General features: G+C 44.4%; 1 protein-coding gene across 1 annotated transcript in view; it reads right to left on the bottom strand.

Moving 5' to 3' along the window:
- The window catches only part of LOC124775809 (transforming growth factor-beta-induced protein ig-h3), a 311,145-nt gene that overhangs the window by 31,947 nt on the left and 252,294 nt on the right, over window positions 1-26,904 (bottom strand). The window contains exon 2 of the mRNA XM_047250640.1: window positions 7,539-7,739. Within this exon, the coding sequence (XP_047106596.1) occupies window positions 7,539-7,739 (201 nt within the window). The remainder of the gene's footprint in view (window positions 1-7,538; window positions 7,740-26,904) is intronic.

Raw genomic sequence — 26,904 nt, 5'->3', positions numbered from 1 at the left:
CCATCAATTATCAGGGAGTAGGCATTAGGAGTGATTTACAACGGAATGACCATAAAAAATTAATCGTCGGTGAAGCAGATGCCAGACAGATTTTATCCTAACGAAATGCAATCCGAAAACAAAGGAAGTAGGTTACAGTACACTTGTTCGCCCACTACTTGAATACTGTTCACCGGTGTGGGATCCGTACCGGATAGGGTTGATAGAAGAGAGAGAGAAGATCCAACGGAGAGCAGCGCGCTTCGTTACAGGATAATTTAGTAATCGCGAAAGCGTTACGGAGATGATAGATAAACTCCAGTGGAAGACTCTGCAAGAGACGCTCGTTACGGGCTTTTGTTGAAGTTTCGAGAACATACCATCACTGAGTCAAGCAGTATATTGCTCCCTCATACGTATATATCGCGAAGAGACGATGAGGATAAAATCAGAGAGATGAGAGCCCACACGGAGGCATACCGACAATCCTCCTTTCCACGAACAACACGAGACTGGAATGGAAGGGAGAACCGTTAGAGGTACTCAGGGTACCCTCCGGCACACACCGTCAGGTGGCTTGCGGAGTGTGGATGTAAATGTAGATAATGTTCATGTCCGGGGAGTTCAGTGGCAAGCGGAATTGTTTAAACTCAGAAGAGTGTTCCTGGAGCAATTCTGGACGTGTGAGGTGTCGCATTGTCCTGCTGGAATTGCGCAAGTCCGTCGGAATGCACAATGGACATAAATGGATGCAGGTGATCAGACAGGATGCTTATGTACGTGTCGCCTGTCAGAGTCGTATCTAGACGTGTCAAGGGTCCCGTATCACTCCCACTGCACAAGCTCCACACCATTACAGAGCCTCCACCAGCTTGAACAGTGCCCTGCTGACATGCAGCGTCCATGGATTCATGAGGTTTTGTCTCCATATCTATACACGTCCATCCGCCCAATAAAATTTGAAATGAGACTCGTCCGATTAGGTAACGTCTTTCCAGTCATCAACATTCCAATGTCGGTGTTGATGGGCTCAGGTGAGGCGTAAAGCTTTGTGTCATGCAGTCATCAATGGTACAGGAGTGGTCCTTCGCCTCCGAAAGCCTGTACCGATAGTGTTTCGTTGAATGGGTCGCAAGCTCATACTTGTTGATGGCCCAGCAATGAAATCTGCTGAAGTCTTACTGCAGTAGATGGCAGGCTATGACGGAGAGCAGTTCTGTGCTTTGCCAGCTGGTGATGTTTTCAGAAGATATGTAGTCACTACCACAGCAAAATGACAGATGGCTCTGAAACATCTCAAGCATCTTCGCAACTTATATATTCAGTATACGTGAGACAATTGTGGAACCGAACAGCTTTATCCTCTGGCTACAGACAGCGATGGATCTTGGCAATCATCGAATAATTGTTCCAGCCCAGATGACGTTTCGTTAATTATATAAAACTGTTTGTTTCTGGTGACTAATATCCTGTGGCTTGTGACTGTTTCTCTTAACTTTGCTAACACATTTGATTGCCCTCGTATGTTAATAATGAAACCTTATGGGCTCATTTCAGCGACTGCTTAACGCTGCAAGAATGTAGTTTTAATGGCAACAGACTTTTAAAAGGTATTTGTGTCGTGAATGCCATTTTTGGAGGATTTTATTTTTGTTTGGCTTATAACCGTATCTCGGGGAAATTTTGAGATCATTTTGCTTTTCATATTACAGCTTAAAATACGTAAATCAAATGAAGAATCTGAAAAAACAAAGCCTTCACGGGAAAGGTAACTAAATATTGATCAGTTTGTTTTTAGTGAGCAAAAACAACTAAGGTCACAAGCGCCTCTGTCAGAACTGTAGTACACGAAGACAAACAGAGGAGTTAAAAACTACTACACGTTAATCCCAATGGACGGAAGAGAGGACAGCTAAAAACAGGGACATGGAGAAAGGTCTATAAAATACGCCATAGAGAAACGGAGGTCCTGAACTAAAGATTAAATATCTTTCACCATATTGCTACGACGGATAAAAAATAAAACGCGGTCGACAGCCCGGGCGTCGTTTGCTGAAACGGCCGATAACTCATACGGCAAACACGAAAGAGAACTTAAGTGGTTAAAAATGGGGCATTCGGTCTGGAAATGGCGGACCATCAATGGTTGAGCGCACTGAGCACAAAGTGGTGGGGGAGCACCACCTAACAAATGTCGATGACTAAAAATACAGTGCCCGATACAACTGAAATGATCTCACGACAAGAGGGCCGAGAGGAGACCGTCCAAGCCACTAGACGAGGCTTCATAACCTGGAGCTTGTTCTCATGGAGGGAGGGCCAGTGGTGACGCCAAAATGACACCACTTGCTGATAGACGGCAACGCAGACATCACCAGAGATGACTTAAGAACTAGCGGGCTGAGATACGAGGACTGCAGCCTTGGCAGCAGCATCAGTGATCTCGTTTCCTGTCAGACCGACGTGACCGGAAATCACAAACATAACACTGGCTCCATCAAGACTGAGCAAGTGGGAGCTTTCCTGGACTTGTTGCACTAAGGCATGGTCGGTGTACAGCACACAGAGGCTTTGAAGGGCACAGAGGGTTGGAGCAGATGACAATTGAAAAGCGTATATCGACGGATGTACTGTGTGGCCTGATGCAGGGCGAAGAGCGCTGCTGTAAATACTGAGCAGTGTTTCGGAAGCTGGTACCAATAAACGTTGGTGCCAATGATAAAGGCACACCCGACACCACGGTGAGTCCGAGAACCATCACTGTACACAAAGGCACTATCGCGGAGCTCGTGAAACGTAATAGAGCGAGGCTGGAGTAGTGTCCTTAGGAAGCGAATGAAGGCCAAGGTGAATACGGGCCGCCTCACAAAGCCGGAGCAAGAGCTAAAAGCTAACTCCAGGAGGTAAGACCGGTATTACATTTATCAAATTCCTTTGTAAAAGATTTGATCAAAGATGTGATCAAATATTCCGTCAAATATATTTGACAAATATCTTTGACGTAGCTGTAGAAGGGGTATTACACTGTCATCAAATTTTCGTCGAAGTTCAAGATGGCTGACAACAACAACTTGTTATTAACCGCAGCAGTTGCATGTACCACAATTGCACTGTGTACACATGCAGAAGAGAAGCGGGAAAAAAAAGGAAACATAGCCGGGTGAAGCCGTGGGTTTTAAGACGACACGATAAAAGCATTCAACGAAACTTGTTACGTGAGCTTATAGTGGAGCACGTCAAGTCGTACATCAATTACTTAAGAATGGATGAGTATACATTTCTGTATGTGCTCAGTGAAGTGTATCCTCATATCACAAAGCACAATATTCACTTAAGAACTGCTACGTCTGCAGAAGACAGGCTCACTGTAACACTCCGATTACTTGCTACAGGAGAGGGTTGGGTTAGGTTAGGTCTCCAATCTTCTTAATCTATTTTTGTATTCAGGGTGCCTCACTTTACAGCGCCTCATCAGCCTCATACATCTCTATTAATTTTGTAATTGTCGGCACACACCAATTGTATTTACCGGCAATGTTTATAAAAACACTACAGACGACAGAACGCTGCAGCGGTGCTTGCGCTCCATGTGGTAACATGTCACATTGCAGTGAACAGAAGACAAGTGACTTCTTTGATCAAATCTACAGCGAGGCCCTAGATTTGATCAAATATTGGACGATATTTGACAAAGTTCCCTATTACACCATCAAATATCTTTGACAAAGATTTTTGACAAAGAAATTTGATAGTGTAATACCGGCCTAACAGAGTAGACGGACTCGCCCCATACTGGCGATCAAAGGAGTCATCTAAGGAGGCATAGGACGGGTGACCATGCATGGCAGACAAACGGCATGCATATCTGCTGAGGAGAAAGTAGGACAGCAATAGTTTTACAGCTTTCACATACAGACTCTCAACTGGATGTAATAGGCGCCAGTGGCCAAACGGATGCCACGATGGTGGATAGTATTGAGACGGCGTAAGAGGGACGGACGAGCAGATGCATAAACAAAATACCCATAGTCTAGTTTCGGACGGGCAAGGGACTGGTACAAACAGAGGAGAATGGTTCGATCTGCTCCCCAGGAAGTACTACTGAGGAGACGTAGGATATTGATGGACCGCATACAGCAGGCCACCACGTAAGACACTTGGGAGGACCAAGAAAGTTCTACCGAGTATGAGCCCCAGGAATTTGGTAGTTTCAACGAACGGAAGAGCAACAGGCCTAAGATGAACAGACGCTAGAAGAAACCAGTTGGGCCGCCAAAAATTCATACAAACGGTTTTGTCAGTGGGAAAACGAAAGCCATTGTTGATGGTCTATGAGTAAAGACGATCGAGACAGCGCTGAAGACGCCGCTCAGTGAGACAGGTCCGTGAGGAACTGCAATAGATGGCAAAACCGTCAAAGAAAATGGAGCTGAAGATGCCCGGCGGGAGAAAGGCCGCAATGGGTTGGTTCAAATGGATGCATACTATGCGACTTAACTTCTGAGGTCATCAGTCGCCTAGAACTTAGAACTACTTAAACCTAACTAACCTAAGAACATCACACACATCCATGCCTGAGGCAGGATTCGAACCTGTGACCGTAGCGGTAGCCTGGTTCCAGACTGTAGCGCCTAGAACCGCACGGCCACTCCAGCCGGCGCCACAATGGGGTTAATGTCGATAGCAAAGAGGATGACGATCAGGACGGAACCATGAGACACACCGTTTTCCTGAATAAAGATGTCCGACAAGGCAACCTTGAAAACTCGGTCTTTTAAAAAAAATTCCCGAAGGAAACGAGGCATGCAGCCACGAATGTCCCCATATTGAGACTACAGAGGATACCATTCTTCCAGTATGTGTCTTAGAATTTCTCCAAATTGAAAAACACGACCACAGTCTGAGATTTCCGCAAAAAACCATTCGTTACGTTGGTGGACGAAGTCACGAGATAGTCAACTGCAGGAGGGCGCGCTCGAAATCCACACTGTGCAGTGGTTAGTATATTGTGGGACTCGAGCCACCATACCAGCCAGGCATGAATCATGCATTCGATCACTTTGCAACCACAGCTGGTGAGAGAAATGGGGCTGTAGCTAGAAGGAAGGTGTTTGTCCTCACCAGGCTAAGGTATGGATATGACAGTGGCTTTACGCCAGCGTCTGGAAAACGTGCCCTCTGCCCAGATGCGGTCGTGCATATGAAGGAGAAAGTGCTTGCCCAGAAGAGAAAGGTGCTGCAACATCTGAATGTGAACTTCGTCTTGCCATGGGGCGGAGGATCTGGATGAAGTGAGAGAATTATCTAGCTCCATCATAGTAAAGGCGGCACCGTAGCACTCACGATTCTTAGAAGTGAGGGGCATCACCTGAGCCACCTCCGCTCGTTTCTCGTGGAGGAAGGCAGGGTGATGGTAGGAGGAGCTCAAAATTCCGCAAAATCAAGGACAAAGAGGTTGGAGATGGCAACAGGGTCCACCAAGACATCGTCTGCTACTGTCAGGCTGAAAATTGGGGACTGGATCTTGGTCACAGAGAGACATTGGAGGTTGGCCCACACTATGGAAGAGGGAGTGGAACTGTTAAAAGAACTAGTGAATGAAATCCGGCTAGCGTTTTTGCTATCCCGAAGAACGCGACGACACTGTGCATGCAACTGTTTACAATGAATGCAGTGTGACATCGTAGGATGACGGTTAAAAACGTGAAGAGCATGTATCACCGCGCGAACTGCATCGCGGCACGCCTCAGTCCACCAAGGGACTGGGACACCCCGTGGTAAAAGCATCCAGTCGGCCAATTGGGTGTGCATGTGGGTGGCGTGGGAGTCAGCAGATGGATAGCACACAGTAAATGGTCGCTCGAGTAATTTTCAGAGAGAACGGACCCCTCGAGACGACGGACAAGCTGGGCAGTACAGAGGGATAGGTCCAAATGGGAATACTTGTGCGTGGAGTTTGAAACGACCTTGGATGCTCCATTGTTAAGGCAGAGCAGATTTAGTTGATTGAGAAGGTCAGCCAAGAGAGCGCCTCTGACAGGTTCTGGGAGAACCCCAAAGGGGATGGTGCCCATTAAGGTCACCGAACAGCAGAAAGGAGTGAGGTAGCTGGGCAATAAGCTGGAGGATGTCTGCCCTGGTGACATCGAATGATGAGGTACGTAAACGGTACAAAGGGAAACGATCAAGTGAGGAAGGAAAAGGTGAAATGCAACAGCTTGAAGGCGGGCAGTCAGGGAGATGGGATGACTATAAACGTCACGCCGTATGAGCAGCATGACTCCCCCATGAGATGGAATGCCGTCCTCGGAGAGGGAGGAGTGGAGGAGGTCGAAACGGAAGTGGAGGAAAAGCGAGGGCTCAAAGTGGTCGCGAGGAGGCAAATTTTGTTTCCTGGAGACAGAGAACAAGTGGATGGTGCGATTCTAAGAGCAGCCATAGTTCCTCCCTGTTTGATCGAAGGCCACAAACGTTTCACTGACGGATAGTCATAACGAGAAAAGGGGAGGAGGAAAAAAATGAAGGGGTATCACCTCGGCGGCTGCCGAGTGCCAGCCTTCGAAGACTGCTACAGGGCGTCGAGGCTGGAGCACCCAGTCCACGAGATATACAGAGGCGTCGGCATTCTCCCTCTGTTGGTCTGCAGAGTCCGGGGCAGAAAAACGGTTGGCGGTGCACACTGGCGATACGGAGGTTGACTGGGCGAGGGCGTCACGTAGCGACACCGTCTAAGAGGGTCTCCGAGTTGGAGAAAGAGGAGACCATTTGCCTTTGTTTGGCTTCTTGGAGCCTTTCCTGTTGGCAGAGGAAAACTCAAATGTTTGTTGGCTGGAGGGACGTAGGAAGTCTTTGCAGGAGTACTCCTCTTGTCCTTTCTGGCCTGCCAGTTGTGTAGGTAACTTCACCCCAGGAGGAAAATGTTTGGTGGCTTGTTGCACAGCTGGACGAGGAGAAAGCGATGCTACCACGACACTAGGTGATTTCAGCTATTTCACGACTGCAGTGATTAATTTGAGGTCGCAAGTCTGCGTGGATATGTCTTCATGGAGCGAGATGTAGCAAGAACAGTACTGTAAGTGCCAGATGGTAGAATGCAGGCTTTAGAGTAGCCAATAATTTGCGAGCAACCGGGTAAGGCACTTTTTCCTTTAACCAGATCTCCTGGACAGCCCGCTCATCGAGATGTACAGGAAAATCTCGAGAGGTGGCAGCATGGTCGCCATTGCAGTTGATAGAGCGGGGTGAAGGAGGCGGACAATCACTCATGCGCATCCCTACCACAGGTTACACATGTAGCCAAGTGTCGACAAGACATTTGAGTGTGGTTGAAACGATGACACTGGTAGCAGCGCACCGGGTTTTGGAATGTATGGTCACACTATGATGACTTCATAGCCTGCCTTGATCTTGGATAGAAGCACCACTATCAAAGATGAGAGAGAGAGTGAGCGTGGGCACTAAGTATTCATCTACCTTTTCCATTGCAGTCTCTTTGTGACGGATCTTTAATTCGACCAGAGTGGATTTTTTTGCCAGTGATGGAAACTATGGAGACTTACCGTTGATCCTGCGCACGTGGATGGTCCTGCCGCCGAGCGCGGTCACGTGGATCGCAGAGCTGAGACTGAGGTCGAGGCGCACGCCCAGCACGATGTGGTCGAGGAGGAGCCGCTTCAGCTGCGCCGGCTGCGACAGCAGGCGCTCCGCCGCCGGCTGCGTGTCGTTGTTGTTCAGCGGGGTGAAGATGGTAAACGGCTCCTCTGAAACAACAACAGCCGCCTGTCAGCCGAGCCATCACATCAGTCACTGCTGCAGGCTCTCTCAGCTGCATCTACAGTAATTACAAGTCGTTGGTAAGCGTTTTTTACTGCTACGACACAAGGACATTGTTCTTTGCAGTGATTCCAGCAGAGTTAATGTCTAGGCTAGGTTCCGCAAAAATGGCGCTGCCATGAGGTCGTTCTGCGACAAGTATCATGCCAAGTATTTTGGGGTACCTATCCTGGATGCAGACTATGTCACAACCACTCCGCTGGCAACGAATAATATCGTACGACACTAACGGAACCTAACTGCGGCAAACAACCAGCCACTATCCGGACTCCAGCATTGGCGTTGTGCTATTCTGCGAGCGAATATGCAGTGCCTGTCTGCCATATTTCTTGCCATGCTGGGCAGGTGGACACTGTTCTGAATGCGCCGTGTCGCATAATCACTGATTGCCTGAGACCAACTAATGTGGAGCAGCTGCATGTTCAAATGGCTCTGAGCACTATGGGACTTAACTGCTGAGGTGATCAGTCCCCTAGAACTTAGAACTACTTAAACCTAACTAACCTAAGGACATCACACACACCCATGACCGAGGCAGGATTCGAACCTGCGACCGTAACGGTCGCGCGGTTCCAGACTGTAGCGCCTAGAACCGCTCGGCCACTCCGGCCGGCCATCTGCATGTACCAGCAGGCATAACTCCTCCTGACAGGAAGTGCGAAGCAGGTACCCATGCAAAAGTAGTAGAGGTTTAACCTCTGATTCTCACCCACTGTTTGGTATCTCGCTAGTTGACCCTAAACCTGTGGGTGTGGGGAGGAGCAGACAATGTCTCAACAGCCCAATCGCCATTTGTGAACGTCATCATACACCGAAGATGATTAATTCTGGCCAACGTTAATGCCTTGGACGTAGTCTGTTTCTGGGCGAAAATAATTTTTTAATATTTGTTAATTCGTCTACACTTAAATGTATTTAGGAGTGTTTACTCAGGTACTGATACTTACAACTGCATGCCAACTTTAATGCCTTGGACGTGGCCGACTTCTTCGTCAAATTTATTTACTTTCATGTTTCTCTATTTCCATCTTTAAATGCATTAATGCCTGTGTTCCATGCACAGTTGTGTGTAAGTGTTAAGCTTTTCGTTACCTTCCTTGTAACTGATGCCTCTGACACGAATTAAGAACAGATATGCGGGGGTGTAGCCAAGTGTGAGATGAGATGTTCTCCCTCCCTCCCTCCCTCCCTCCCTCCCTCCACAAAAAAAGTTTAACTGAAGCGTTTATGTTCTTACATCATTAATTTCCAAATTTGACGACTAGCTTTCGCAGAATAAAATAGCATTAAAACTTAAGAGTTTCGAACAGAAGAAGGAATTCTAGAAATTAGAAGTTACGCTAAAACAGGACACTTTTAGTTGCTCAAGTGATGGCTCGCTCATGTGGATGGGCTCGCCGCCGGCCCGGTAACATTACACACACATAAAGACGCATTTTCACAGGCTGTCAACAAGTAGTCCGACACGATTCATTAGTCCACAGGCAGAACCAGCAAACAAGAGGAAGTTTAGTTAAAGAAGGCAGAAAGGTAAATTATGACGTCAAAGTTGAGAGAGAATGTTGCTAGAATAGTTCCTAAGTTAACTACATGAAACATGTATTTCTCAAATTTTCGAAAATTGCTCTCCAAATGCTACATTTCTCTGAACTGCATCTACTTAAATATTATGGCTAAGTGATGTACCGTAGACTGAGGTACACAAATTACTATTATAACATTAAAACATGTTATATATTTTGTTATTAAAATCGTAGTCACGTGTGGGTCGACCGAACTTTGCATCCACACCTAAAAGGCATTTATTGGACGGGATATCCCCTTCGGGGCTCTGCCACCGTATTGCAAGCCTTTTTAGTTGACGCCACTTCGGCGACTTGCGTGTCAACGATGAAAATAATGATGAAAGAAACAACAGCCAGTCCCCTGCCGGGAATCGAACCAAGGCCACATCGCGTGGTAGGCGGTAATGCTACCTGATAACACGTCATAATTTCACTGTTGTTCTGTTTGTTTACTTCAATAATCGATTATAAAATATTACAGGCTAAGTCGATCACGACACAACACCCTTGGACCATAACAAATTGATATTATGTACATTCTATTTTTATACTTAAGCAAGGTTTATAACAATATGTATGGACGTTAGAAAGGACAGACACCAGTTGATGCTGCGGCAACTATGAATTAAGACAAAAAGGAGGTACAGACACTGACTACGACTGGGTATTGGCTTACATCACTGCGGAAAGTTAAAAATTTGTGCTGGACTGGGGTTCGAACCTGGGTCTCGTGTTTACTAGGCAGATGTGCCGACCACTTCGCCACCCGCATGCAGTGGTCATCACTGCTGCACGGACTACCCTAGCACGCCTCCCGTCAGACACCAATTCTCAGCTTGTCCACACTACTACTACTACTACTACTACTAGTAGTAGTAGTAGCTTACAAGATTAGATCAATCTAAAATAAGCTAATTCGTATACACATATACTTACAGACTTCTAGGTAGAGACAATCATTAGATTTACTCGTGGTATACAACACTTGCACACACACACACACACACACACACACACACACACACACACACACACACAGGTGATCTCTGGGTCATTTTCTGTACCGCAACTTCTCATTTGCTATCCTGAAAAACTGAGTCAGCATCCATCCATAATGAGTGAGATGCTGAGCTCAGAAAGAGGAAAAGGTGTTAGTATTGTGCTGTGCATAGCTTGGGGGTTAGTATTTCTAATCGATGGCCGTCCTCGCCGTAATTATCACATATATATAATTAAGGCGACGACGGCGAATGATACATTCTTCTACATTAGCTGATTTGGTAATTTAAGGTCTGTTTGTTGCTAGGAGGCCTAAGACATCTCCACGTGTTGGTTCTCTATCTGCTCAAAGTAATTTTTGGACAACACATTCTGAATAATGTCAGAGTCTCCGGCACCATCATGATATTGTGACTCTCCCAATCTATATCTGGCAAGTTGCTGTTCACCCCCCCCCCCCCCCCGCCTCCCCCCCCCCACCCCATTACAACAGCATAATCAGGAAATTACTAACGATATTCTTTAAGTTCTCTCTGAACCACTCTACCACTGCAGCACCTGGCCTAGGTGGCCTAAGTAACAGCATCCAATTACCATTTTTGACCGACCGTTGATGTCTTATTTCAGCCAGACTAACTCACATTCGGAATCCATGACCTCACTATGTACTATCGAATTCTCCACTGCAATAAATACGCCGCTACTATTGGCGATTAACGTATGCTTACTAAAGGTATTCGAATCTGAACTTAGGATTTCTGTAGTATTCACTCCCGGTTTCAACCAACGTTCTGTTCCTAATATTATCTGCTCTTTATAAACTTCAATAAGCGATATTAATTCTGGGTTCTTTCCGTGGAAGTTCCTGCAGTTAACTAATATCATATTAACCGTTCTTATATCCTAGCTTCGAGGACGAGCATTCTCTGAAAAATACTGTGGCTGATTTAACTTCGACTTCGGCAGACAATCCGTCGCTAATCCCAAGGGGGTGTTCACTAATATTTATCTATATGCGCGTGCCTCACAACTCCGCTATTCTTGTAGCCGCTTTCTGCGTGTGGCGCACACCTGACCTTTTATAGAGGGAACCCTACAATTCTACAACAAATACCAGACGTTGAGAAATTTCCATCCGATACCTTCGCTGAGTCGTCTGAGCCTGTGGTTTAGACCTTTCACTCTGCCCGAAACCAGAGGACCATGATGAACCCTGGGTACGATGCTACAAATACTCAGCTTAGTCTGACCACGTTCTTTGTTAGTTGTTTTTAGCAAACCAGCCATCAGCCGAAAGGAACTGAGGATGGACTCAAAACCCAACCAGCAGGCGTCATTCGTGTCACTAGTTGCAGGGGGTTACACCCAGTGTACACTATAGTCGCTAGGATGGTCCCTTCGACATCACGGAAAGGGACCATCCGGCAAACATACTGAGTATACACGGGCATTCCTTCCAGCAATGCATGCTATTTTCCTAACGCTGGCGCTCTCAATGGCTAGCAAACCTGCCCTTTTCACTTATCCGGTCTGGACAGGAAAATCGGACGCTGACCCAACAGAAGAGGCATCCCATGTTGGCTCACAAGTGCTACCAACACTGGGTAGCACCTCGTAGCGTAACGACCAGCCGTGCAACCCGCTCCTTTGTCTTCCGCCCAGTGACACGTGAATCCACCACTGTCTGCCATTCACTCTCGAGTGAAGACGAAGTAGTCAGATAATGCTTATTAGCTTCACTCTAAGTTTAAACGCAGCCAAAACCTCTCAAACAGAAGCTAAACGATGTCAAAGTTAGCGTAAGGAGGGCTATGCGTGAAGCGTTCAGTGAATTCGAAAGTAAAATTCTATGTACCGACTTGACAGAAAATCCTCGGAAGTTCTGGTCTTACGTTAAATCAGTAAGTGGCTCGAAACAGCATATCCAGACACTCCGGGATGATGGCATTGAAATAGAGGACGACACGCGTAAAGCTGAAATACTAAACACCTTTTTCCAAAGCTGTTTCACAGAGGAAGACCGCACTGCAGTTCCTTCTCTAAATCCTCGCACAAACGAAAAAATGGCTGACATCGAAATAAGTGTCCAAGGAATAGAAAAGCAACTGGAATCACTCAACAGAGGAAAGTCCACTGGACCTGACGGGATACAAATTCGATTCTACACAGAGTACGCAAAAGAACTTGCCCCCCTTCTAACAGCCGTGTACCGCAAGTCTCTAGAGGACCGGAAGGTTCCAAATGATTGGAAAAGAGCACAGGTAGTCCCAGTCTTCAAGAAGGGTCGTCGAGCAGATGCGCAAAACTATAGACCTATATCTCTGACGTCGATCTGTTGTAGAATTTTAGAACATGTTTTTTATGTTTTTTGCTCGAGTATCATGTTTTTGGAAACCCAGAATCTACTATGTAGGAATCAACATGGATTCCGGAAACAGCGATCGTGTGAGACCCAACTCGCTTTATTTGTTCATGAAACCCAGAAAATATTAGTTACAGGCTCCCAGGTAGATGCTATTTTTCTTGACTTCCGGAAGGCGTTCAATACAGTTCCGCACTGTCGCCTGATAAAGTAAGAGCCTACGGAATATCAGACCAGCTGTGTGGCTGGATTGAAGAGTTTTTAGCAAACAGAACACAGCATGTTATCAATGGAGAGACGTCTACAGACGTTAAAGTAACCTCTGGCGTGCCACAGGGGAGTGTTATGGGACCATTGCTTTTCACAATATATATAAATTACCTAGTAGATAGTGTCGGAAGTCCCATGCGGCTTTTCGCGGATGATGCTGTAGTATACAGAGAAGTTGCAGCATTAGAAAATTGTAGCGAAATGCAGGAAGATCTGCAGCGGATAGGCACTTGGTGCAGGGAGTGGTAACTGACCCTTAACATAGACAAATGTAATATATTGCGAATACATAGAAAGAAGGATCCTTTATTGTATGATTATATGAAAGCGGAACAAACACTGGTAGCAGTTACTTCTGTAAAATATCTGGGAGTATGCGTGCGGAACGATTTGAAGTGGCACGATCATATAAAATTAATTGTTGGTAAAGCGGGTACCTGGTTGAGATTAATTGGGAGAGTCCTTAGAAATTGTAGTCCAACAAAGGAGGTGGCTTACAAAACACTCGTTCGACCTATACTTAAGTATTGCTGATCAGTGTGGGATCCGTACCAGATCGGGTTGACGGAGGAGATAGAGAAGATCCAAAGAAGAGCGGCGCGTTTTGTCACAAGGTTGTTTGGTAACCGTGATAGCGTTACGGAGATGTTTAGCAAACTCAAGTGGCAGACTCTGCAAGGGAGGCGCTCTGCATCGCGGCATAGCTTGCTCACCAGGTTTCGAGAGGGTGCGTTTCTGGATGGGGTATCGAATATATTGCTTCCCCCTACTTATACCTCCCGAGGAGATCACGAATGTAAAATTAGAGAGATTAGAGCGCGCACGGAGGCTTTCAGACAGTCGTTCTTCCCGCGAACCATACGCGACTGGAACAGGAAAGGGAGGTAATGACAGTGGCACGTAAAGTGCCCTCCGCCACACACCGTTGGGTGGCTTGCGGAGTATAAATGTAGATGTAGAAGATACAGCGATAACCCGGACACCTGGATCGTCAGCTGCGCCCTGTTACCGTCGCTGCCTCTGAGCAGTAGCCAGAAGAATGTCGACTGTGGCCAACACAGCCTCCAGCTGTTTATGGACAGCTGCCAATTTCCCTTGTGTCTGCTCATAACAAACGCAGTCCCTATCCATACTGCACTGTCTAAAAAAATGCTGAATAGGATCTCAAGGATGCAAACAAATTGTGGTAACTGAGGGAGTACAAACAGAACTTCGCAACAAGATAAAATTACCCGACTGTGGCGCTACTGAGGCAAAATAATGAATAGTGGCAATTACTGAGAAACCTGAAACCCACAATGAAAGCTTCCTAAGGATTTGGTTTGCTTTAGGGTGACGCCCTAAAAAACAATCCAGTGCACTAATAATATTGGTTTTGAGCTGCGGGAGCGCGCACCGTACAGTCCTCACCTAGCTACTAGTAGTTTTCGCAAATTAGTCCGATGGAGGAGCACCTGAGTGAATCAAAGTATTTGTGGAAGATGTGGTTTTGGAGGTGGTGCAAGAGTGAGTGTTTATGGTGCCATAAAACTGCTTCCAAAACACATTTAGGAAGCGTATCAAAAGGCGGACCAAGTGCTTGGAGCTGACCTGAACAAGATTTGCGCTCCAAGACGGCACTCCAGTGTACCCAGCACTGCGGCTAACCCCTCCACGCCGGCCGGGGCGGCCGAGCGGTCCTAGGCGCTTCAGTCTGGAGCCGCGCGACCGCTACGTCGCAGGTTCGAATCCTGCCTCGGGCATGGATGTGTGTGATGTCCTTAGGTTAGTTAGGTTTAAGTAGTTCTAAGTTCTAGGGGACTGATGACCTCAGAATTTAAGTCCCATAGTGCTCAGAGCCATTTGAACCATAGCTCCTCCACTGTAATGTTCCGAGCATCTGTGTGAGACGGCTATATGATGATGGCCGCACACGCGGCAAGCTTAGGAAGACTTGTTTGCAGCACAGTGCAACTGCTTGTAAGGAGCGAATACTGCAGCATACTTCTGTAAGCAGGAATTTATGAAGTATGTTTATTTTTCTAATTTTTATTTTACTGTCAAAGCTTTTATTGCTTAGTTAAGCAAGTATATTACATAGTACTAATATACGTCCACCCATGGTAGTTGAGTGGTCAGCGCGACGGAATGTCATACCTACCGGCCCGGGTTCGATTCCCGGTTGGGTTGGAGATTTTCTCCGCTCAGGGATTGGGTGTTGGGTTGTCCGTATCATCATTACATCCCCATCGACACGCAAGTCGCCGAAGTGGCGTCAACTCTAAAGACTTGCACCAGGCCAACGGTATACCCGACGGGAGGCCCTAGCCACACGGCATTTACATTTACAGTGCTAATATGGTGAGCAGCTTTACATACAGGCATTTAATTTTAGGTTATGATGCTTACATATTTAAACCCACTTCTATTTTAGAATACATAATATATCTGGAACTATGGTTCGTAGTAGAGTCAAACACGGGGACTTACGAGATTAAGATCTCGTAAACCTGGAAGTTGCTGGGACTACGTCACTTTCATAACAGAAAAAAAGAAAGAAAACCGTTCGCTCACGTGTTGAACTAAACGTCGAAATAACTTCAATTGTCTGTCTGTGCAGTCCATGATACTGCTCTTGGAGTAACATTTGATCATAGTCTTGTAAATTCCTGGATTGGACAAACAGGCCATTAAGCTGAGTGCTGTACTGTACATTTCTCAGCTCAAGTTTGAAGTAATGAGGCACATTAGCAGCCAAATGCTAGAATGGTGTGACAAATCTAAATCCTTCTTCAGTTGTGCAATGTCTTTGAATGTCTTCGAGAGTTCATGATGAAATGTTTCAATTACTAATAATAATAATAATAATAATAATAATTATTATTATTATTATTATTATTATGTCGTGTGACTAGGGCCTCCCGTCGGATAGACCTTTCGCCTGGTGCAAGTCTTTCGCTTATTGAACGCCACGTCGGCGACTTGCGCGTCGATGGAGATGAAATGATGATGATGATGATGATTAGGACAACACAACACCCACTCCCTGAGCGGAGAAAATCTCCGATCCAGCCGGGAATCGAACCCGGGCCCTTAGGATTGACATTCTGTCACGCTGACCACTTTTTTTTTTTAATCTCATTTTGTTCGTTATAGTTCGTTGCAATTGTTCGTGGCGGACGTTCCCTGACGCCCGTTGAAGTTCGTTATTGATCAATTCACTCAGTTTTTTTTATTACAGAGGGCAGCTAACCCTCTGACCGAACACGCTGAGCTACCGTGCCGGCATCCACTCAGCTACCGGGGACGGACTTTCAATTACTGAAACTTATCCATGTCTGGTCCACAAGGAACTGTCACGAGTTACGGGAAATGTTCCGCGTTATGAACCTCAGCCTAGTCTTTCTGTAGGATTACTATTTGTTTGATAGCATCAATCTTGTCCGCTATATCTGTTACCAAATGATTCTCTCTTTCCATTAAGACACACAATGAGTTCAGATATTGTGTGACGCCAGGGATAAACGATTTTGTAACCACTCTAATCATCCGTAATTCAGTTTATCTAATGGCCGCTTTCAGTTCAGCTAGCAGTTGCTGTCGTTCGTCAGACAGGCGCATCATGTCTCTTTGGCTGGTGTTGTAATGATGTTCGAAAAAGAATTTTTCCATCTCATAATAGTGCGACGGCATAGTAAGCACTTTGCAAGGCCTTTGAAAGATAGGAAAAGTAACGCATTTCCCATTCAGAAGTGAACGATGTGGATTTTCCACTTTCTTTTTGGCAAGTGCCTATTCCCAATGCAGACCATTAATCCAACCTAAGTAGTGTTGCCAGAAAACTGCTTGGTTTCGGACAAGGCGACTGTCTCCTGTAGCGCTTTTCGGGTACGGCATTCATTTTCCAGTTCCTCCTCGCCCCTGAGCCCCATTCATTCACCACAGAACTCTGAGCGCTAGGCAGGAGCGCAACCACAGTGCTAGCGCTCATGGAGCTAGGCCTGACATAGAGGTTGTATGAGGTTCTTTAAAGTAATTATGTTACTTGTAAAGTTGCTTCCACAATAAAAGTTACTTTAAAAAAACTGTCTTTAGTTTTTGACTTCCTTTGCTGCCAATGGAAACTTTGGGTGTATTTCATGAAGTTCTGGAAAGTCATTCCAAGTTTTGGCAACGTGTTTGTAGGGAGAGGCCATCTGCAAGCAACTAAACCTAGGATTTGTACAATTGTGCGAGGGTCACTCTCAAAGATATGCACAACATTTTTTTTTCGGAAATGATTCTTTTGTTCCACACCTTTGCTGTTCACAGAAGTCACAGAAACATTCTTCCAGTTGGTATTCGAATTTAATTCAATCTGTTTCTGCAAGTCGCGCTGTCGCAGCATTTCGTCAAAATGGCTTCTGCACCTGTTCGTGTGAAGCAGTGTGCTGTTTTAGAGTTCCTGTATTGTGAGAATGCGACAGTAGAATAAACATTGCCAGAGATGAAAGAAGTGATAAGAGAGAAAAATCCTACGAATGAGCAGAGATGGAACCTGAGTAGTCTGGCATTTAATATTATGCCACAGCGACACCCTCCAACCTTAAAACTGTCTTACCTGCCAATGATAGGGAGACCTACATTTTAATGTAAACGCCAAACCATGATGCGATTCAAAAATGGTTCAAATGGCTCTGAGCAGTGTAGGACTTAACATCTGAGGTAATCAGTCCCCTAGAACTTAGAACTACTTAAACCTAACTATCCTAAGGACATCACACACATCCATGCCCGAGGCAGGATTCGAACCTACGACTGTAGCGGTCGCGCGGTTCCAGACTGAAGCGCCTAGAACCGCTCGGCCACCAACGGGCGGCAATGCGATTCAAATCACAGCAGATGGATAAAGAAGCCTACATCAAAAAGGAGTAAGCACCGCTTGAAAGTTAATTTCTAGGTTGTATACTGTGTAACAGGAAGAGAGTGATTTTTCTCTGTACATTGTTCGGTACCATTGCACGTCGTTGTTGGATACCAATTTTACACCTACCTATCAATTATCAAATTTCTCTCATCAAAATGTTTATTCTTCATTAATTTTGAACTGTAATGAGAATGCAACGGTACAGGTGAGGATCGAATGTGTGTGTTCATCTTTTGTATCGCACCTCACCTACAATGTCAAAAACGCAGTTGCATTCTGTGGTAATGAATGGGAGAGCAGGTAATTACTATACTGGTTAGAGGCCTAATCAAGCAATTCAATTTTATTGGAATAGCTACTGGCATGGGAGAAACGTTAATATACGAGCATTAAGCACGTATTCAGATTAATCATAAAACTGACTACACCAAATTGAACGACGAGATCCCATTATTCCACAACCAATAACTTAGTCCAATGAAATCCGTATGCTCGGGGTATAAATTACTAGGGCTTCATTGGCATATTTATTGGTGCGTCAGTGCACCGCAGCTATAGCAAGCGGACACGAACAGTTGTAACGGGACTGATTGCTGCTGACCCAATTATACATGCGAATAGAGGCCGTTTGTGGTAACATCTGAACTAATAGTTTCTGCATCTTCCGTTGTCATGGTGACTGTGTCTGTAGGCTCAATATAGGATTATACGGTTGAAATACACGAAGAGAGATTATCAGCTCACCACATAGCATGCATGTCCGAAGGAACAGGTACGGCGGCGACTCAGCATATCTGCATGTCCAAAGGAACTTCGCATACTAATTCGGAACACAGGCACTGCAATATCGTATTTATCCGCAGTCACCAGGTAATCATGTAAAATATTTCCCCTGTACGGGAATATACGTAACGGCTGCATGAGTACAGGTTGTAGGCACATGGTTGACGACATATGGAAGTTTGGGTGTAGCCGGCAGGCACGGTAACTCAGCGTGTTCGGTCAGAGGGTTAGCTGCCCTCTGTAAAAAAACGCGAGTTAATGGATCAACGACGAACTGAAACGGGTGTCTTGCGACGTCCGCCCGAAACAGATACAACGAACAAAAACAAACAAAAGGAGATTAAAAAAAGCCGTGAGTCGTGCACGGATAGCGAAATAGTAAGACGACCGCTTGCGATAAGTAGGAAATCTGGGTTAGAGTCCTATCCGGCACAAATTTTCATTGTCACTCCATTATACAGCTGATGGTTGTTCATATTCGCAACTGCGAATAAATTTCATGTACAGTACATTGACTGTTGTACTTTTTCTTGCGTAGGTGTTACAGTTTCTGCATCCACGAAACTGAAAATCTTAAAAAGGATATTTTTCACAGTCAAATCACTTTTGAAGATAACCTTCAGCTCTTTGGCAGGCTACGAGAGCTTAGTTCTTAATTTATTTCGCTCAGCCTTATTTGTTTTAACATTTCTTGGTTAGCTTTTGATGCGAAGAAGCGATCGTTCTTACGTGATTCAATATCCCCTTCTAATGTGCCCATAACAGTATATAATTCTACAGAATTTTGCAAATCAATGAATAAATTACGGCAGTGATATGAATGGGATTCCAAAAATACCTAAACTCATACCTCGAAACCGTACATCTGGCATCCCCGGCGAGAGTCCCCGCTACACATTCTTGAAACAAATTATCCTCTGACTTTTGAAAGAGCCGTCATTGGTATCTATTACGAACACAAATAGTAACTACAATTCTATAAGACATTAACGGGCTACTAAGCGTTTTGTTTTGGAATAACACGAATCTTAGCGGGAATGACTAACTTCTGTCGCCGAACAAAAAAAGGATAGACTTAAATATACAAATATCCTAGAATAACTCAAGTTTAAGTTTCGCAATGAAAATGTGGGACTAAATTCCTTCGACGCGTCCACTAAGCTGATGAAAAATTAAATGCAGGGACTGTAAAGCTCAAGACATAGCTATGTAACATATGCAATGTAGTTCCATCCACTTCTTAACATTACTGTCTGTTTTTTTAAATAGCTACTTTAAGTTTCAAAATTTTGTTCCATGTGCTGTAATTCGTTAAAGTTCAATTTTATGCAATTCTTGTATACAAAATTCACACAATTATCTACTATGGTTTCACCAAGAAGACACTTTTATTGTGATTCTACAATTATAAAACCGTGTTCGTGGTGGTTAAGGATAGGGATTACTGACGGCTGAGGCTGGTTCCTGATAATCACTTTAGCTTTTGAATTGGGTCTACTGGTCGAAAAGGTATTTAAGTAAATAAGCTGTGCGGAGAATGTGTCGACACCACCTGCAATGCTGTGGCCACATTTTCGACAACGTCGGATAAATTGTTTCCATCCCTCTGCCACACTGAATTTCGAAAAAGAATGTGTCTTTTCGACTTTTGAAATAATTTTCTCCAGACCCTTAACAGACATCGGAACAATGCCCTTTTTCATACCTCTTAGAAGTCACAGCTGCAAAATACTAACGCGAATTCTTTACAGACGAATGGATAAACTGGTAGAAGCCGACCTGGGGAAGATCAGTTTGGATTCCGTAGAAATGTTGGAATACGTGAGGCAATAATGACCTTACGCCTTATCTTAGAAGAAAGATTAAGGAAAGGCAAACCTACGTTTCTAGCATTTGTAGACTAAGAGAAATCTTTTGACAATGTTGACTGGAATACTCCTTTTCAAATTCTAAAGGTGGCAGGGATAAAATATGGGGAGCGAAAGGCTATTTACAATTTGTACAGAAATCAGATGGCAGTTATAAGAGTCGAGGGGCATGAAAGGAAAGCAGTGGTTGGGAAGGGAGTGAGACAGGGCTGTAGCCTCTCCCAGATGTTATTCAATCTGTATATTGAGCAAGCAGTAAAGGACACAAAAGAAAAATTCGGAGTAAGTATTAAAATCCATGGAGAAGAAATAAAAACTTTGAGGTTCGCCGATGACATTGTAATTCTGTCAGAGACAGCAAAGGACTTGGAAGAGCAGTTGAACGGAATGGACAGTGTCTTGAAAGGAGGATATAAGATGAACATCAACACAAGCAAAACGAGGATCATGGAATGTAGTCGAATTAAATCAGATGATGCTGAGGGAATTAGATTCGGAAATGAGACACTTAAAGAAGTAAAGGAGTTTTGCTATTTGGGGAGCAAAATAACTGATGATGGTCGAAGTAGAGAGGATATAAAATGTAGACTGGCAATGGCAAGGAAAGCGTTTCTGAAGAAGATGAATTTGTTAACATCGAGTATAGATTTAAGTGTCAGGAAGTCGTTTCTGAAAGTATTTGTATGGAGTGCAGCCGTGTATGGAAGTGAAACATGGACGATAAATAGTTTGGACAAGAAGAGACTAGAAGTTTTAGAAATGTGGTGCTACAGAAGAATGCTGAAGATTAGATGGGTAGATCACGTAACTAATGAGGAGATATTGAATAGAATAGGGAAGAAGAGGAGTTTGTGGCACAACTTGACAAGAAGAAGGGACCGGTTGGTAGGACATGTTCTGAGGCATCAAGGGATCACAAATTTAGCATTGGAGGGCAGCGTGGAGGGTAAAAATCGTAGAGGGAGCCCAAGAGATGAATACACTAAGCAGATTCAGAAGGCTGTAGGTTGCAGTAAGTACTGGGAGATGAAGAATCTTGCACAGAATAGAGTAGCATGGAGAGCTGCATCAAATTAGTCTCAGGACTGAAGACTACAACAACAACGACTACAACAACAACGACAACAACAACAGGTGTTTGTAACTTCCACAGGGCTACTGTTGCACAGTCGCCGTTCTTGTACAAGAGCTATACAAGCAGCGCGCGATCTTTCTTCGAGACAGCCATGTTGGACGTCTCGTACGCTTATAGCGCCATGTATTGATCAAATTTTCCAGAGGAGTGGTTCACTTTCTACAGCGTTTTGGAACTGGAAATTTAATGAAGGACAACGTGGAGGTCAAATTTTTAGCTTTTTACATGCACTAAATTATTTCCAATTGATAAAGGCCATATGGCCATAACTACAACAGTGTATTGTACAAATAAGCAATTTTACATCAAAGGCAACAATGACGTCATTCACAAAAATTTACATCACTGAACCCCAGCTACGAGAAATGAGTAAGTCATTTTGTTTCGAACTTATTACGGTACAGAGTGTCTTCTTTTCTTTTCTTTTCGTCTCTCTCTCTCTCTCTCTCTCTCTCTCTCTCTCAAGCCAGCTGGGCGCAGTGAAACCCGGATTCCGCGTCGACACCTCGCAGTGCACTCCCCACAGCGGCGCCACCGCATTCCGGGCGATGACACACGGCCGGCCCTGGACCCGATTTCCTTCCCAGGAATCGACTGACTAAGCGAACGCAGTCGCGACCGGACTGCCTTCGCGTTCCCACGAAAGGCGCACGTCGACCGCAGGTTTCTCCCGCTGCTGGACGTGATCAAATCCAAAACAACCACAGAGCAGGGCTTCTCGATTCCAGGCCGGAAGCAGCGCTCATCATCAAGCGATAAACGGCGCTGACGTTTCGCTTCCTTCGAGCCAGTTACGTCATCAAATGTTTCAAATGGCTCTGAGCGCTATGGGACTTAACATCTGAGGTCATCAGTCCCGTAGTACTTAGAACTACTTAAACCTAACTACCTAAGGACATCACACACATCCATGCCCGAGGCAGGATTCGAACCTGTGGTGGTAGCGGTCGCGCGGTTCCAGACTGAAGCGCCTAGAACCGCTCGGCCACACCGGCAGTTACGTCGTCAGGGCAGTCCTAAATACAGTTGCGGTAACTGTGTAATTCGCCGTCTATTTTCCCACTACAGGAACGATTGATTCCAAGCACTCAAGTTTCTTCTGAATAATTGTCTTCACCTTGGAATTCTCGTAGTATATGGGCAGGCGCATCATAACATCTGAATTTTCTTTTTTTTATTTGTAGCGAAAACAGCAACGTCATACTAGCTTGTAACGACGTGTGCGAAACCAGGATCTGCAGATTACTAAGGACCCCTACACACGCACCAACCGACCGACCGATAAATTGGACGTGTGTAGGCGCTTTGGCCACCGAACGACCAAGTTTTCTTGTCGGGATGACGGTCCGGTGGGACTACCCAACAGCCGACACCCCACCATTCCACCCACTAAACTGTGCTCTATGGCAAACCGCCCGACCAAAGTTGGTCTTGTCACTCAGCACATGACCGTGCTAGGCGGTCGAAACTTTAACACAGTTTCTGAAAAAATCTGAAAACTGGAAATGCTTATGGGACACGTCGTGCGAGGAGTACAGCAATAGAGATGTAAGAAATGAAGCACTTGTTTGATTTTTAACAAATCCATAATAGTTTCATGTGACATATGGATCCGAAATATAGACAGTTAATGGACATTTGTTTATAAAATATACTTGCTTCATTGTTTTAAGTTTTGGAGTCCAGGGTATAACCAAGCCTCCTGCTTTTCTTTTTTCAGTTCTAACAGTTGCTAAATTCATTTCTTGTGCATCTGCTGTATTTATTAGATGATGTAGGCCACCACATCTATAGTCTGTCTTCTTCTAATTTAAAATGAGTTTTTTAAATTTACGGGTGCTTTTTTCATGTTCCATACATAAATTAATAAAGCTTACATGAACATCTTTTGTTTCATTTATTTTGCTTTACCACGATGTATTTTCCTCTGACAACTATAAATCACACTGCAGACTTCAGGAAGCATTTCAGATAATTATGGGGCTACAACAGCACTGAATTTGACGTCCTCTCAAGTTCTGCTAGTGGCTAGAAACCGTAATGTAGCTAACAGTCTCTCCTCGCAGCTTACAGCCTCTCATGACTTTTTTCCTTAAGAATCGTTTGATAATGTTCAATGGCTCCGAAATGGGCGTTTCGTCCATTCTTAGATAATTACGAAAAACATCGGCTCTTAGGTTAAGTAACAGAGTGGGTGAATTCCTTTCTTTGCATTAGCCACTTCTTTGCCCACAGCTTTCTCTCTACTTTTCTTGGCCTTACTGCCTCTAAAACAGCCAATGCGAACCCCAGTTATTGTTTCTGCGTAAATACAAGCGGGATCTCGTAGAGCAAACTCAACGAACCTACGATAAACAAACCACCACAACAAGGTAGCGCCGTAATCATTGAGTGCAGTCAGTCGTGACATGTGTAGGTTGACACGATATTGTTAAGTCGATCGGTCGGTCGACCGACCCATAAATAGGTGGGTGTGTAGGGGCTGTTAGGTCACTGACCCAAAGGTTTACGGTTCAATTATGAGACAGAGCTAGCATTTTTCTGTTCCTTTTCTCTTCTTTGACAATGATTCGTTTATGCGGAAAATATTTCTTTGTACTGTTGTTTGGAATCAATTTTGAAACCGTAGCACTCATATTTAGCTGAGTGAGTCAGTTCTGGGATCAGAGAAAAGTAAATACATAAGAACTCCAATGGTACGGTGACTACAAAAAGTGCTGTTAGAGTCACCTTTCAATGGGCAATGTAACCGATTGTACCTGTTACTCTATTTGAACACCGCAGTGCCTTAGTCAACTCTCACCCAAAATTGTTGCGATAGCTGTTTTCTGGGCTAAGAACATTCTTTAGGATTGCACAGATTCGCTTTAAAGAATTAATTTCTGCACATTTTTTGAAATAATATTGTTAGAAAACTCTGCGCATAAAAATGTAAGAAATACATACCATTCCAATGTTTTGGATTTTCCATGACAACTAAAAAAAAAGTTAAATCATGTGTGTAGTTTTTGTGAGAAACACACACTACGCTACCATGTCGTGTCGACGGCACTCGATTGCTCTGCAGCGTAACGTGGTCTTGTTGGCAATAAAAGAGAACGTCAGCTATGAGACGCTGAACACTGTAGGACTGTGAACGTTCAAACATTAGTCAGTTATAAGAGGACACCCATGCAGAAATATATATACTTCTGGGCAAAGCATTGTTTCGGTGTAAATTTGCGCACTGAATGGTTATGAGCCCTTAAATTGCTCTGTGCCTCGAGAAACGGAAAGGAATGCACGTTTTTCATAGCTCTTGGCTCTCTAGACGTAAGTGTAATCTGGCTGCGAAGGTGGGAAGGGAGTTTACGTAAAATCACAAAAAGCGTTATTTGTGAAAAATTCCAGTCACGCATTTAGCTGGACACTGTCCAAACGTTCAAGAATATTTAACCCTTAAGAGTCTCGACAACACGAAAAAATATAATTTTAAAATTTATCACGCAATTATTCTTATTATAGTAAGAAACAAATAGAATAAGAAAATGATAAAAGTAAACTATAAGTTGTTTTAAGGAGGTGGTTTCACCTTTATCCACTGAGAAATACAGTATTTAATTACCCATCATTTCGTATGATATATTTGAAAGCAAATTCGCATTTTTCCTAGAGAAAATCTCACTTCTTGAAAGTTCCATGAACTGACAATATCTAAAACTAATTACAGTCCTAAATAAAAAGGAAAAATTGGTCTAAATTTTAATAAACTTTGTATCACAACTACTTGCTGTCCTTGTGTTTTCATTTCGATAATACTAATAAAAGCGGTAGTACAAAGTCAAATATACGTTCAATAACTTAGATATACTTACTTTCAATGAACTCAGTACGGGCACAGTCTCCTACAATTACGTAGCACGAACTCCGCGCCGATTGTTACTTTGAACGCTGCACCTATCTTCTATAGTGCAGCACCTAGAAGTACCTCGAAATGTCTCTAGAAGTATCTGTATTGCAGTAGCATCGGTGGTTTCATGCAAAAGGCACTGATACTTGAAAAAACAAATTAAAATAAATAGCGGTTTCAAGCAGAAACCACTGCTGCTCTAAGGGTTAAGGTAGTGGAAGACATTAAAGATCGTCTAGGCCTCCAAGCACAAAACTGTTCATACATCGGACTGACGTCACAGGAGCACGCAGTCCAACTTTCCACGCTAACCCACCATCGAAGAGCGACGACACTGCATCCTAGAGCGTATTCGGGTGCACGTCAACTGCGATCTGATGTAGTTAACCATCAACAAGACAGTCGATGTTTCCGGTAAGGCTCCTAAACACGCACCAACAGACCGACCGTCCGACAGAATTTCGATGTGTGTAAGCGTTTTGACCGACCGACCGACGAACAATCCTTGTCGGGATGTCGGGCGGGTAAGAGAGTGCGAGGAGGACGAAAGTTAAGTAGAGAATTTCAGGAGAAAATTAAAAACTGCAGATGTTTGTGGAACACGTCGTGCGAGTACAGCAATAAAGATGCAAGAAATGAAGTACTTTTTTCATTTTTAACGAATCCGAAATAGTTTCCTGTGGCATACAAAGAGAATAAAAGTCCATCAACATTCTGTATTCCTTTTTTATGTTTTATTTCCGACACTCATCGGAAATGAAATCTAAAAACCGAAATGTCGACATCCAACTGACGTTAATTCGCAAAATGTACTTGCTTCATTGTCATAAGTTTTAAAACTGCCCAGCCAGTATCCAAGTCCTCTGCTGTAAAAAAGCAATTTGCGGGATTTTTTTAAATGTCTAACAGTTACTAAATGCTTCTTCGTTATGTACCGGGTGATCAAAAAGTCTGTATAAATTTGAAAACGTAATAAACCACGGAATAATGTAGATAGAGAGGTAAAAATTGACACACATGCTTAGAATGACATGGGGTTTTATTAGAACCACCCCATATTGCTAGACACGTGAAAGATCTCTTATGAGCGTCGTTTGGTGATGATCGTGTGCTCAGCCGCCACTTTCGTCATGCTTGGCCTCCCAGGTCCCCAGACCTCAGTTTGTGCGATTATTGGCTTTGGGTTACCTGAAGTAGCAAGTGAATCGTGATCGACCGACATCTATAGGGATGCTGAAAGACAACATCCGACGCCAGTGCCTCACCATAACTCCGTACATGCTTTACAGTGCTGTTCACAACATTATCCCTCGACTACAGCTATTGTTGAGGAATG

This window comes from Schistocerca piceifrons, chromosome 2 (assembly GCF_021461385.2).
Source record: "Schistocerca piceifrons isolate TAMUIC-IGC-003096 chromosome 2, iqSchPice1.1, whole genome shotgun sequence".
NCBI classification, from domain to species: Eukaryota; Metazoa; Arthropoda; class Insecta; order Orthoptera; family Acrididae; genus Schistocerca; species Schistocerca piceifrons.
Note: the sequence above shows the minus strand (reverse complement) of the source record. Positions and strands in the feature narration are given on the sequence as shown.